The sequence below is a fragment of the Poecile atricapillus genome, chromosome Z (assembly GCF_030490865.1).
Source record: "Poecile atricapillus isolate bPoeAtr1 chromosome Z, bPoeAtr1.hap1, whole genome shotgun sequence".
Taxonomy (NCBI): Eukaryota; Metazoa; Chordata; class Aves; order Passeriformes; family Paridae; genus Poecile; species Poecile atricapillus.
In genome coordinates this window covers 145,883,781-145,896,926 of record NC_081289.1, presented here as the reverse complement: position 1 = coordinate 145,896,926, position 13,146 = coordinate 145,883,781, and the positions used below count along the sequence as shown (strand labels likewise).

Sequence of the window (13,146 nt, the reverse complement as noted above, 5' to 3'; positions counted from 1 at the left end):
AGGGTAGTAAAGGTAGAAAGGGGAAATGTGGGTAATTTTTTCCCCTTTTCCCCAGCCAGTTTTAGCCTTCATTCTAGAAAAACAGAATGAAGATTCTATGAATCTTGTTTGCAATATGTGAAATGCCAATACACTTTGACTCTGCTGGAAGCGTTAAGCGGAAACCCCAGCTCTTCCTTAGTCGTGACACTAGATGTCCCCACGACTGAAGCAAACATCCCAGGAAATACCTGCTAGACTGGGATACTTTTCCCCAGTTCTACCCAGTACTTTTTACAGGCTGGCAGATTCTATTTTAAAATAAAAAAGTAGCTGATGGCGCTATGTCAAGTGTTGAAATTAGGAGTGGAATGCCATGTGATACCCAGCACTGTGTACAGAGCAGAGGGAGGTCTAACCTAGCAAAGGAATGGTGCATAAAGAGGTAGATTGGTTTTGCACCACCCAAAAAACGCCTTTGATTTTTGGAATAAATAATACTCTGCTATCAGAAGTTTGCTATGATTGCTCTCTCTTCCAAGAGACGGGAAAGAATACAGTAATGATCTTTATGTATGTATATTTCTTTAGCACGTCTTGTGGGGTTTAAAAGCATCAGCCTTGGTCAATAGTACTCCTTGGTCAATAGTATTCCTTGGCATCTTTGTGTGCCAGGCATAGGCAGAGAGCAGCCCAAGTCCTTGATACAGATGGTAGGGCTCTGTTTGCAGTATGAAGAGGACAGAAATCTGTGTTTGTCACCCACAGGCAGCACACTTGAGCTGGGCTTTTTCTTGGGGGTGGATGCAGGCGCTGCTTGTTTGGTGGGATAGAAGGGAGGGAAACTGGGGCTGGAAGCAGGAGCCTGTGTAGCTTTACTGTGCAGTGCGATCTGTGCTGTGCAAGCAATAGAAATTGCTGCTCTTTCCCTGTCTGTTAAGTGCCACTCCTTCATGTTCACACTGGGTCCTCACAAATAATCACAGAATCAAAGGAAAGACAGGATACCTCAAGTTAGAGGGGACCCATGAGGATCATCGAGTCCAAATCCCAACACGTCCCAACCTGAAAGAGAAGTGAAGTCATTAATTTGCCTAAATGTGTGTTTGGCCATACCTACTTTCCCTGTGGTCAAGTTTCAAGTTTCAAGTGCTAGTGAGACAGACCAAAGGCAATGTGCTGATTTCTAGAGATTTCGTTGTAGCAAATTCTGTTATAACCTGAAAATCTCAGAAATTTTCTGCAGACACTGAGCATATATGGCATGTTACATCAGAGTAAGTTTTTATTCCATCATCCTCCATGATTCTTCTTCCACTGCCCCTTATCCTCTACTTGATATTGCATCTGATAATCCCTCAGATGAAGCTTCACTGAGTGAAGACAAGGATGTTTTATGCTGCCTTATTTTTATTGCTGAACCATTTGTGAATGACTTTGGGTTCTCCAATCTGTCCAAGACATCCATGGGACTGACTCCATATTGACATTTCTTCACGCTGAGTCCTGATTTTGGTCAGTCCTGTGTTAAAACTGTGCAAGTTTCGTGTTATCACAATCCACTAATTTTTCCCAGTGTCTGTGTTTAATTTGCTGTGTTTATACATCAAAGCCTATGAAGTGGGAGATGTTACAGCTGGTCTTTGTAGTCGAGTCATGCAGATGCCAGACCTGTTCACCAGCCCCCCTTCTCCAGGAAGAGAGCAGGTTTCTGGTTGCAAGGGAAGGACACAGCCAGGATGGAACACAAGGTTTCCTTTCACTGTCCCTGAAGCACTGATATCTGCAAGAGTCCTGCCCTGAAATTCACAGCAGTCTGAACATGTTGGGGGCCATAACCATACTAAGGGAAGTAAGTTATTTGTTCAACCCTAAAGTAATTTCCTCTTCTCTAGGAAGAGGTTTCTACCCATCCAGTAGCCCTAATAATGTGCAAGAAAAATTAGATTGAAAGCCACTTTCCTTGTGTTTATTAACAGTGAGTTGTTTTACAGTTCTTACATGCTGTTGTGTTAATTTGTTTGTTTCCAGAGGCTACATTTAGATGCTGTTTACAGCAATAAAGAGAATATTACATTTGATCTAGAGTTCTATCTTAATTCACAGGAGGAGATGCGAACAGAAGCTCGTCGGAAAAATCTCCTCATTCTAATTTTGCATTATTTAATCAAGGAAGGGTATGTGTTTTAAATAATAGTGCTCTAGCCTTGTGGGATTGTGTGTATCTGACCTGGTACTGCCTCATCTTTCTGTCCTCTATTGGCTGAATGGACAGTGTGGCCTTTGGGTTGAAGAGAGAACTGACAAACTACTATGAGGTATCCTTGCAGTTTGCTTTGCTAACTTGTTTCAGTTTCTGAAAAAAAAAAAAAAATCTCTATAAAATTTAAAAATACTTTAGATCAACCAGCAAGGCATATTAAAATTGAGTTTCTACTATAAAAATAGGGTTGTGGACAGGTTAAAGTTACCCTATGCTTACTACTGCCATTGTTTGCTTTTTCTCTCAGAAATCAGAGAAAGATAATGACTCTCGTTTTTTTTTTATCTGTGTTTGTTTTGTTTTTAAATTGCCAGATATGTTGATGCTGCAAATGCTTTGGAGCAAGAGACAAAATTAGGTTTACGTGGCTTTGAAGTTTGTGACAACATTGATCTTGAGACAATTTTGATGGAATATGAAAGCTACTATTTCGTAAAGTTTCAAAAGTATCCTAAAATTACCAAAAAGGTCCTGGAGACTGGTATGTGGCCCTGTTCCAAAAAGAAAGCTTTTGTTTCCAAAGTCTAAAATCTGTATTTCCCTGCTATGCTCACAGCTCTTGTCATGTATGTCAGCATTTAAAATTCCAACCCTTACAGTTGCAGATCTGTAGTTCTAGCACACAAGGCACCAGAACTGAGAGATGTGGCTTTGGCCCCTTCTGCTTTTCCTTCTTTCTTTATATAAAGGAACTAGAAAGTGGCATTTTTCTGTATTTTGAAAGCTGCTTTGGTATTGGAAAAGGTCAGCTAAGTACAAAGCACTATGGCAAAGATATATTTATCCATTTGCTTCTCATGGGGAGAGAATAGTAAATAAATGATACAGAAAAGTCAAATCAGAGCATTCTGTTACGACCCTGAGAAGCAGAATGGTTTTGTACTTGAGCACAAAATGTAACTTGGAGATGCCATAAGAACAAACATATGAGAATAGGTGATGAAGAGCTTGAAGGATATAGGTTTTCATTAGACATTAGGAAAAAATTCTTCACTGAAAGGGTTGTCAAACCCTGGCACGGACTGCTCAAGGTGAAGCAACATCCCTGAAAGTGTTCAAAACACGGGGATGTGGCACTCAGGGATGTGCATCAGTGGTGGCCACTGCAGGGGTGGGAGTGTGATTGGGCTGGATGGTCTTTGACATGTTTTCCAGCTTAAATAGTTTAGTGATTATTTGCTTGAAAAAGGCATGTACATCTAGAAAGAACACTGGATGTATTGGATGTATTGTCACTGTAAAGAGAAAGAACAGCCCTGCAGGACAAGACAAAAAAAAGACTTGTTATGAGTTGAGAATGAAAATATATTACAATAATATATTACAAAAAATGTATTTTTTCACATCATAGTAAAACTGAACACTAGTCAAAGCTGTATCCATGGTATAAGTAAAACATAATTCCCCAAAACCCACTCTTGGTTTTCATTATGCATTCTTTGGTCAGTAAAATGGGCATGGAGTAGTCTGCTATTACGTAAGCTCAGATTTGTGACCATGCTGGCAGGGAGGCATCATCCTTCTTCCCTAAAGGGTAAGCAGCCTCTTTTCCTGCACTGCACGCAGTTTGTACCATGCCCTAAATTGTGCCCGTGGCCAGACTTGGATGTCTAAACAAAATCTTTGGTATGGTGCTCCTTCCTACTGAATTCTTTGCAGCACTCTTGGCAAGTCCTACAAGTAACAAGTTGGTCATTTCCATGCTGAATTCCAGTTGGAAGTGTTGCAGATACACCCACGAGATTACAGGTTGTTCCATGGGCTCTGCTGCCCCTAAACACACCATGTTCCCAAGCTCCTCAGGGAAAGAGTTTTTTGGGAAAGATTATTTTATGCAAGTGTGTGAGAATCCTGAGCATTGTACAGGGAACACTGAAAGGAGATTTGTTTTGGAGCAACCAGGGGCATGCTGGTAGCATATAAACCCTTGGTTTTATGAGTTCACATCTGGGCTTTGGGAGTTTGACATTTTGTGGGAAAAAAGCTCTCCTTTGACAGCCATTGTTTCAAGTTATATAAGTGCAAAAGATAACATAGTTTGATAACCACTATTGCAATGTGACATTTATTCTGTCTTGTTATGTTGAACTTGATTCCTCTTCAGAGGAGTAAGGCAAATTCATATTTCCCAATTCAGCAATAAAAAAAATATTAGCATTAAATAAGCATTCTGTGTGATATATTAAATTATTGTACTTAATCTAATTTCTGGTAGTGTCCACTTTACTGTGAACATGACACTGGTTTCAAAATATAAACAGAGAAACCAAAGATTGAATGAGCTAAAATGTAAAAAGATTGAAGCAAAACCACTCTCACCAACACCAGTTTGTTTTCAATACATTTTTCCAAGCTTGCAGTGCTTATACTCACACTGTTCCTGTTTATGCATTATTGTTTCCAAGGTCATTATTGTGTGCTTAAAATATTTTTAAAGGGAAAAAAAAGGTTCAAATTGCCCTCTTTTATATCCTTAATTATTTTCCATTTTAATATTAATTTTGCCACAGCAGAAGATAAACAGCTGAGAAGTGGAGGAAGAACAAGAAGGTGAGAGATATGTGTGGGGTGTTTTTCTGGGCAGAAAATTTTCCTAGTAAAAGCAAATATGCACAGTGATTAAGATAATGCTGTGATACCAGAGGAGTACCAAAACCTAAAGCCATACTCCTGACTGTGTGGTGCATTTTTCTGTATGTGTTAGAGGAAACTAAAGACTTATTTCCCAAATGGAGAGGCAGATAATTTACAGAGCTTCTGCAGTGTGGATAAAGTGGGGTGGGGTGTTTGAAAAAATAATTGAACTCTGCTATGATTGAAATGAACACCAGAACTTCAGTGGGAGCAAGGTTAGCCTAAAACTGCATTATTTGAAAACTTTGGGTTTTAATATTTTGGTATTTTGAAGTAAAAAAGAAAAAAAAATTAATGGAAGTCTTGCATTATTTTTCTTAATTCTAGGACAGCAACTTCTTCTCAGAATGTACCAAGGGTCAAAAAACAGACAGTGCAACAACCAGTGTCAAAAACTTCATCTGGAAGTACAGCAAAACCTAAATCCTCCACCAAGGAGAGCACCAGACAGGTTTAAACATGTTTTATCTTGGCAGCAGTAATGTGATTTTGTTTGGGGAATCTGTAAGCAGCAAGAGGATGGGAGTTACACAATTAATAATTGTGCAACTAATGGATTTTACTAATTATGTCACTTAAGAATTATAGGTACAAGACTCAGAGAGAATTTCTGGCACTGAGTTTGGGGGCAGTCATAAGCAAAAATTAGAGGAAAAGGAGGCATATAATCCAGCCTATACTGAAAGCAATCAGAGTTTTTCCATTAATAACAGTATATTCATCCTCTAGTGGCAGAAAGCAAAACAAACAAATAAAGAAGTAAGTCTGGTATAAATTGTAAGCATCTTCACAGTGCATAAGTTCTTTGAGACTGAGGGAGTAATTTGGCTCTCTAATGTTCAGGTTGAGAGTCTCATTTTGGTGAGATTGCTGTGAAATCTACTTTATTATCATCCCTTTACAGGGGGTGGAGCAGGAACAGCTGGTTGGTGGGCAAGCACTGTGTCTATTATAGCTTTTTTTTAAGGGCCTGGCTATATTTTTGCATCAAGAGGAACTCTTCTCTGGCCTATTGCTACTCTTAAAAATACCCCATAACATTGCCTTTTGAATTTTATACCAATAACTGCTGTGAAGTGAATACATAATCCTAAAACAGCTCTTCATTTCTGAGCTGACATGCTGTGCCTGTCATTTCCACTGTTCATAAGAGTTGCTTCTTACATAAAATGCAGTTTTCTGTTCAGTACACGGAATAATTTCACTGCTGAGCTCCAGAGCCATGGCTTTCACTGCTGTCAGCAGTCAAGTGAAGTCTAATTAAGTGTACAGTGGTGTTTAAATGATCAATATTTCTCTTGGAACTTCATCTGGGCCTGTGTGAAGAGATGGAATGATACCTATAATGTAATATCTTCAGTCCATTTATTTGGCAACACATCTGTTTTAAAAGGCATTTTTCTTTAGAATAGTGATGGTGCAGATACTCTGGATCAATCCAATTTTGGCTTAACCATCTCAGGAATCAGCAAAACTGGAGGAGACAGCTCTCACCCAAGAAAGGTTGGTGGAAACCTGGTATGTGGTTTATCAGAGAAAAATGTATGTGGAAAAAAATAAAATAAAATAGAGGTTTTCAAAAATATCAAATAGTATGGCTTTTTTGTCTGTTTTCAAAAATATCAAACGGTAGGGTTTTTTGTCTATTTTTACATAAAATGTTTATAGTCAGCTGAAGAGTCAATTTTATACTTTTGTGTAAAAAGTTTTATAATTCTTTGTATAGGAGGCACTTTTTGAATTAAATACTACTTCAAACATATTCAGAAGGGAATATTTTTTTTTTAAAACCCAGTGGTAAATAAGTAAGACTGAGGACAAATTTTGAATTTCTGAATGAGGTAATGAAAGTCTTTGCAGTTAAGTGATTGAATTGACTGAGATGTGTGTTTTATCCCCATTGCTAGCACGGTTTTTGGGGTCAATTTTTTGCCATAATTAAGACTGTATATGCAGTAAGGCTGTAATTGCTAGCAAAATTTGCTCCAGTGTATTTTTAAAAGTAGTGCTACCACCGTGGTAAAGCCTACAGCAACATTTTTTTCTCCTTTTCTCCTTTAGGGCCAAATAATTGACTTCCACAAGATGATTCAGGATGCTGTCAGAGTGCCACCAGATGGAATTCCCTTGAACAGCCTTAATAGTGATCCAGATCCATCAGTAGGTGTTTCTGTTCATATTTTCATCCTGTCAATATGAACTTGAGTTTTGCACAACCAGGAACAAAATAAAATACTGCAACAATGTTGGTTTTGTTCCCAAGTGCTAAAAACAACCTTGGTTTTTTGAGAGGTGTATTCCTCCTTGTAGGGACACTCATACATGATAGTGGTCTAATTTGATGACAGTTGTTTATTCTGAACATGAAACCAGGCAACAAGTAAAAATGAGACCTTATGAAAAAAAAAAATAAATTGCAGACACCTGCAGAACTTCTGGTGGTGAAATCCTGGTTGCTTTCAGCTCAGTATGTCTTCAGCATTTGCCTCAGTTGAGACAAAAACAGAATTTCAATGGTTGAGATAAATTTTCTGTAAACACTCCAGACACAAGCAAGAACTTCTCAGATAGTGCCTCCAGCTTTTGTGGTGCCTGGCAACTTGCTACACTGGAAGAAACTATCCAAAAAGAAAATATGACAGAACAGTGACCTACAGTTACATTTTTCATTCTTCTTAATCTATGTAGGGCATATTTAAAACTCTAAGTGCAGTAAGAGAGCTCATTTTAATGGTGATTTGGGTTACATTGTGTCAGAGGAAAAGATTACTTTCTGCAAACATGATTTACTTAAAATTTTTTATTATTTCACATTTTTCTGCAGCTTTGAAAGTTGATATTACGACAATGTATCAGTTTTTTAAAAAGTAGTTAATAGTTTGTCTAAAAATACTTGCAGTCTGAAAAGAACTCATGTTTTTCTCTTTTAGGAACGATTATTGAAACCTCTTAGTGCTTTTATTGGCATGACTGGTGAGATGAGGGAGCTTGCAATGGTTGTAAGCAAAGTAAGAGCAGATCTCCATGTTGGTTGCAGAGAGATGTTGGTTATCTTTGTCATCTGGGAATGCTGTTTGTTTCTTTTTACTGTCACTGATAGAATTTACTCTCGAATGTGCAAGTTATTTTTCTCTCCATGTAGCTCTCCAACAAGTCATTTTTTTACGTGTAATGATGTTTCTTTCTGATGCACTTCTGTGGGAAGAAATAATTAAGACCGTTCCTTTCTAATGAGGAACAGGTAATTTAATCATGGCTTTCCTATTTGCTACAAAAAGAAGTACAGTACTTCACTGGAAAGAGAGATTTAAATATATTAGCTAAAACCAACTATTACCTAATATTTTATCTAACTGTGATCAGATGGTGGGAGAAACCTTGATTCCACCCTTTGGGTGAAGTTTTTATTTCAGGCACAGAGCTGTAGTGAGTGTGGATGGTGTGCCAGTATCACTGCAGTATCTGAATGCTGAATGAATCTAGTAGATAGCATCTAGCAAAATTATTATTAAACCCTGGTATTCCTGCATGGTTTAGAGTCAGAGAATCATTTAGGTTGGAAAAGCCATCTAAGGTCATCAGGTCAAACCATTTCCTCAGCACTGCCTAGGCCACCACTGACCCATGTCCCCAAATGCCACATCAACACGGCTCTTAAACTCCAGGGATGAGGATTCCACCACTGCCCTAGGCAGCCTGTGCCAAGGTTTGATAAACCTTTCCATGAAGGAATTGCTCCTGACACACACCCTGAGCCTCCCCTGGCCCAGCCTGAGGCCGTTCCCTCTCCTCCTGTCCCTGTTCCCTGGCAGCACAGCCCGACCCTCCCGGCTGTCCCCTCCTGCCAGGGACTTGTGCAGAGCCACAAGGGCCCCCTGAGCCTCCTTTTCTCCAGGCTGAGCCCCTTTCCCAGCTCCCTCAGCCGCTCCTGGGGCTCCAGCCCCTTCCCCAGCTCCGTTCCCTGCCCTGGACACGCTCCAGCCCCTCGGTGTCTCTCCTGTGCTGAGGGGCCCAGAGCTGTCCCAGGCTGGCACAGGGGACGGGCCCTGCCCTGGGGCTGTGTCACACCTGGCTGCCACAGCCCAGGGGCCACTGGTTCCTAGTTCTTGTCCTGTGCCTTGCTTTGTGCAGCCTGCAGGGTCTGCACTCCCTGTGTGTTCTCACACAGTGCTGTTGAGAGATGCTGTAACTGCAGGCTCTGCAAGCACTGCCACAGCAGCATCAATAATGCATCATATCCCAGGGCAGACTTAAGGATTCTTCCAGGACGGGCAGCTTGATCCCTGGAGGGAACCAAAGCACTGTCAGCAGCATTTCATTTCACTCCTGGGTTCAGGTGTAGCCTAACAAAGAAACCCTGGTGTGCTGGGAATCCGTGGCTACAGCACACAAATGCAATCCACAAAAAGCATCCACCACTTTTGGAAGAGCTGCGCATCCAGAAGGATTCATAGCACCACAGTCTTTGGTGCTGTTGTGACTTTCTGGATATAAACATCATGAGTGGTATCAGCTTGGGTAAACCTACTTATAATCATCTTTCTAAAAATCCTGGAAGACTTCTGCTGACTGATTTTTGTATATGGCCAAAATTCTTGGTCCACAAGTTTTGTATTCGATGTTTAGTAGAACTTAAGAAATGTCTTAGGAAATTTCCAACCTTAAAGTAAGAAAATTCTCATTTGTTTCAAAATTCCTGTCTGGTCTTTTATTTATGCTAGACCTTTAAAATAATGTTGTTCTTGCTGCTACATTAACACAAAAAAACAATAAAAAATTGCTTTCCCTTTGTTTTGGTGTGTTTTTTGAATTGTACTCCATTATGGTAGGTTGCCAGTTGCTATGGTAATCAACACTGTATAAATCAATAAAAATAAATAGCATGTTATATCTATTTCATAACACAATCTAATTTAATTTGGAAACAGTTATGGAAGTCTCTACTTAATAGCAGAAATCTGATTCATCTTAATTCACTGTTAATAGACAGGGAAAGTGTAATCTACTCTATATAAATAATTTTTTCTAATTTTATTAAATCAACTTTTCCCCTTGGATATAACCACATAATTTTTCTTCAGTCTGTGTGGACTATTTTAGTTGGAGAGCAGAATTTATCCTGAGTATTTGTACTGGGGATATGGTATTTTTTGCAGAACAATTAGCCCCTGGAACACAAAGCCACAAAATATTATGAAGGAGAATGGAAAAATTTGTAGAAGATTTGGAAAGTTTGACAAATTAAATGAAATTAATTTAGTGACTGCTTCAGGGCATAGACTAATTACCGTCTATCTTTTGATAGATGCTTAGGGGGAAAATTTCTTCCTGTTCCAGAGTTTCTCACAGCTTTTCTTGCAGTGTATAAAATCTTGCATAGCATGGAGTAAATAGAAATTTTTCACTGTTACTTACAACACTAGTAATAACTTAAGTAATAGGTATTAACATTATAATAGGTAATAACATAGGCAAGAGGTGCAGCCATAAAGTTACTGAGCATCAAGTTTAAAAAAAAACCAAAGTATTTTCACATTGCACATGAGTGAGCTGTGGATCTTGTGACTACAAAATAAACATGTTTAAAAGAGGGAAGAAAAATTCACTGAAGAATGAGTATCAAGAGGTGTTACAGCTCAAAGATTCAGATGTAATTTGAATTATGAAGTCCATTGAGGGTTGTAAACTTGAACCAATTCTTGCTTGAACTATGATTGCTTTTACTTTTTTTAAACACCCAATACTTGCATAATAGAGACAAAATACTGGGGTTGGTGAACCTGCATATCACAATAGCTGTTGATATGTTGGTTGGGTCCTAAATCAAACTAATAGAAAACAGATCTGAGGAAGATTTTCTCAGCATCTACATTTGGTAGGAATGCATTAGGGAAACTGGGGCCTGGAGGGGAAGTGGAGGGGAAGTGATTGCTGTGTATGCTTCCCTCCTGGGAGGTCCCTGGTCCCTAGGGTTAAATAATGCAGCCTGTATCACTTAACAGTAGTGTTATTTTATCACTGAGTCGATCCTTTTACTTTGCCAGAGGTCGTTATTGGACTGCAGAAGGAGTTTTGCTAACAAGATGTGATGTGTGTTGCAGGACATTTATCTCCATAAGCCAAACGTGAAGTGGGATGATATTATAGGGCTGGATACAGCTAAAAGGCTGGTCAAGGAAGCAGTTGTTTACCCCATAAAGGTAAGGTGCTAAATAGTTTTGAGAAAACCAGTGTTGGGCTTGTTAGCTTGTTTCCTTGTAATTATAGTGGTGTTTTAGAGTTCTCAATACTTCTGTGCTTTTGTAGGCCATTTGAGTTAGAACTGTTGGTGCTCCTGCTTCATGCCAGAACTATTCCTGTTCCATCTGAAAAAGGCAGATGGATTCTTCTATAGGAAAAATAACTTTCAGTATTAAAATTGTAAAATTTTAATTGTTAATTAAAAAGAGTTAGGTCTAATTCTTTGGCACCATTGGTACTGTAAGAAGTGCTGGGATTGACCTATATTAATTCCATGAAAAATTACTTACAGAAGAGAATATTAACATCAATTGCACTTGAAAAAACAAAAAAAACCCCACTGAAAACAGAATTCAAATAATAAATACAGTATTTTTCTCAGATCTTATGTGTCACATTGTTTTGGTGTGGTTTTATGCCTCTCTTCAAATTTCTCATGTTTCTTGGATGTGCTAGGAGCAGTGAAGGTGGGGACTACAATGCCTTGCAGTTTTGTTTTAGATGATACATTTTTAATCCCTGAATTTCTTGTCTGCTTCTACAGTATCCAGAGCTGTTTACTGGCATTCTGTCCCCTTGGAAAGGATTATTGCTATATGGACCACCAGGTATGGGGAGCTTTTTACCACATCTTTGTGTTTGTCACTGCTTCTTGTTTTATCCTGTGGACAAATCATTGTTGTTAGTTAGATCAGATTGTTAAAAAAAGAACAGAAGTGAAAGAACATAAATTAAAAGGAGAGAATGTTGGATGGTTGTGTCCATCTCTGACACTCAAACCTGGCCTTTCTTATGAGCCCTGGCTATTTTTATACCCGAATCTTCCAGAGACAGTACTCATAATTACAGAGACACTAACAATTCAGGGGAATGAAAACTCAAATCTCTGTTTTTACTCAGCTTGGACCATTTTAATCAAGTTTGGCATGGTGCTAAGATATGTCAATAAATCTGCCATGGACTTACCTCTGTAGTGAAAAAGGTCCTTCCTTTCTTCTGCTTTTAGGGGCTGTGTTTGGGAATGGGATGGAAGCTTTGCCTTCTTCCAGCTGGGTGTTTTCCTTGTTGGTGCAGCTTCCCTGCTCCTCCTGCCCCACTCTGACACAAGGATGTGGCTGGAAGGGAGCAGAGGGCACAAGAAACACCTGAGTCAGGTTGCAAAGCCTGTCTCTGCAATGAAGTCCATTTGGTCCTGTGAATGTTTAGATGTTCCTGCCACAGAAGGCACCCTTTCAAAATGCACTACTTCAGGATTTGGAGAATGCGTTTGGAGTTCTGTATTACCTGAGTTTCTCCAAACAATCCTGAAACAGGCACAAAATATTCTGAGGGCTGGAGCCCCTCTGCTCTGGAGCCAGCCTGGGAGAGCTGGGGCTGCTCCCCTGCACAAGAGAAGGCTCCAGGGAGAGCTGAGAGCCCCTGGCAGGGCCTAAAGGGGCTCCAGGAGAGCTGCCCAGGGACTGGGGACAAGGCCTGCAGGGACAGCAGCCAGGCAATGGCTTCCCAGTGCCAGAGGGCAGGCCCAGCTGGGATATTGGGAAGGAATTGCTGGCTGGGAGGGTGGGCAGGCCCTGGCACAGGGTGCCCAGAGCAGCTGGGGCTGGCCCTGGATCCCTGCAGTGTCCAAGGCCAGGCTGGACAGGGCTTGGAGCAGCCTGGGACACTGGAAGATTTCTCTGGTCATTGCAGGGTGTAGGTCTCATGGGCATTTAAAAGTCCCTTTCAACCCAAACCATTCTATGAGTTTTTTACTGGTTTTATCTGACTGGTAGTAGAATGAGGGGAACTCATTCAAACATTTGCATTTTATTCCTTTGGAGAGTGAATTTCTCAAACACTGTTGGTTGTAGGCACTGGAAAGACTTTGCTTGCTAAGGCTGTTGCCACAGAATGCAATACAACCTTTTTCAACATATCAGCATCCACCATTGTCAGCAAATGGAGGGGTGATTCAGAAAAACTTGTCCGGGTAAGAATTACTCTCTCATTTATTATACTTTAACAAACATCACATTCCTCCTTGAAGAGCT

The 13,146-nt window shown here is 39.9% G+C and overlaps 1 protein-coding gene across 1 annotated transcript in view; it reads left to right on the top strand.

Annotated features, from left to right (window-relative positions):
* Positions 1-13,146, top strand: part of KATNAL2 (katanin catalytic subunit A1 like 2) — a 30,279-nt gene that overhangs the window by 4,468 nt on the left and 12,665 nt on the right. The window contains exons 2-10 of the mRNA XM_058864828.1: positions 2,557-2,723; positions 4,756-4,792; positions 5,204-5,327; positions 6,284-6,379; positions 6,938-7,036; positions 7,807-7,884; positions 10,978-11,076; positions 11,661-11,724; positions 12,967-13,085. Coding sequence (XP_058720811.1) covers positions 2,651-2,723; positions 4,756-4,792; positions 5,204-5,327; positions 6,284-6,379; positions 6,938-7,036; positions 7,807-7,884; positions 10,978-11,076; positions 11,661-11,724; positions 12,967-13,085 — 789 coding nt within the window. The 5' untranslated portion in view covers positions 2,557-2,650. The remainder of the gene's footprint in view (positions 1-2,556; positions 2,724-4,755; positions 4,793-5,203; positions 5,328-6,283; positions 6,380-6,937; positions 7,037-7,806; positions 7,885-10,977; positions 11,077-11,660; positions 11,725-12,966; positions 13,086-13,146) is intronic.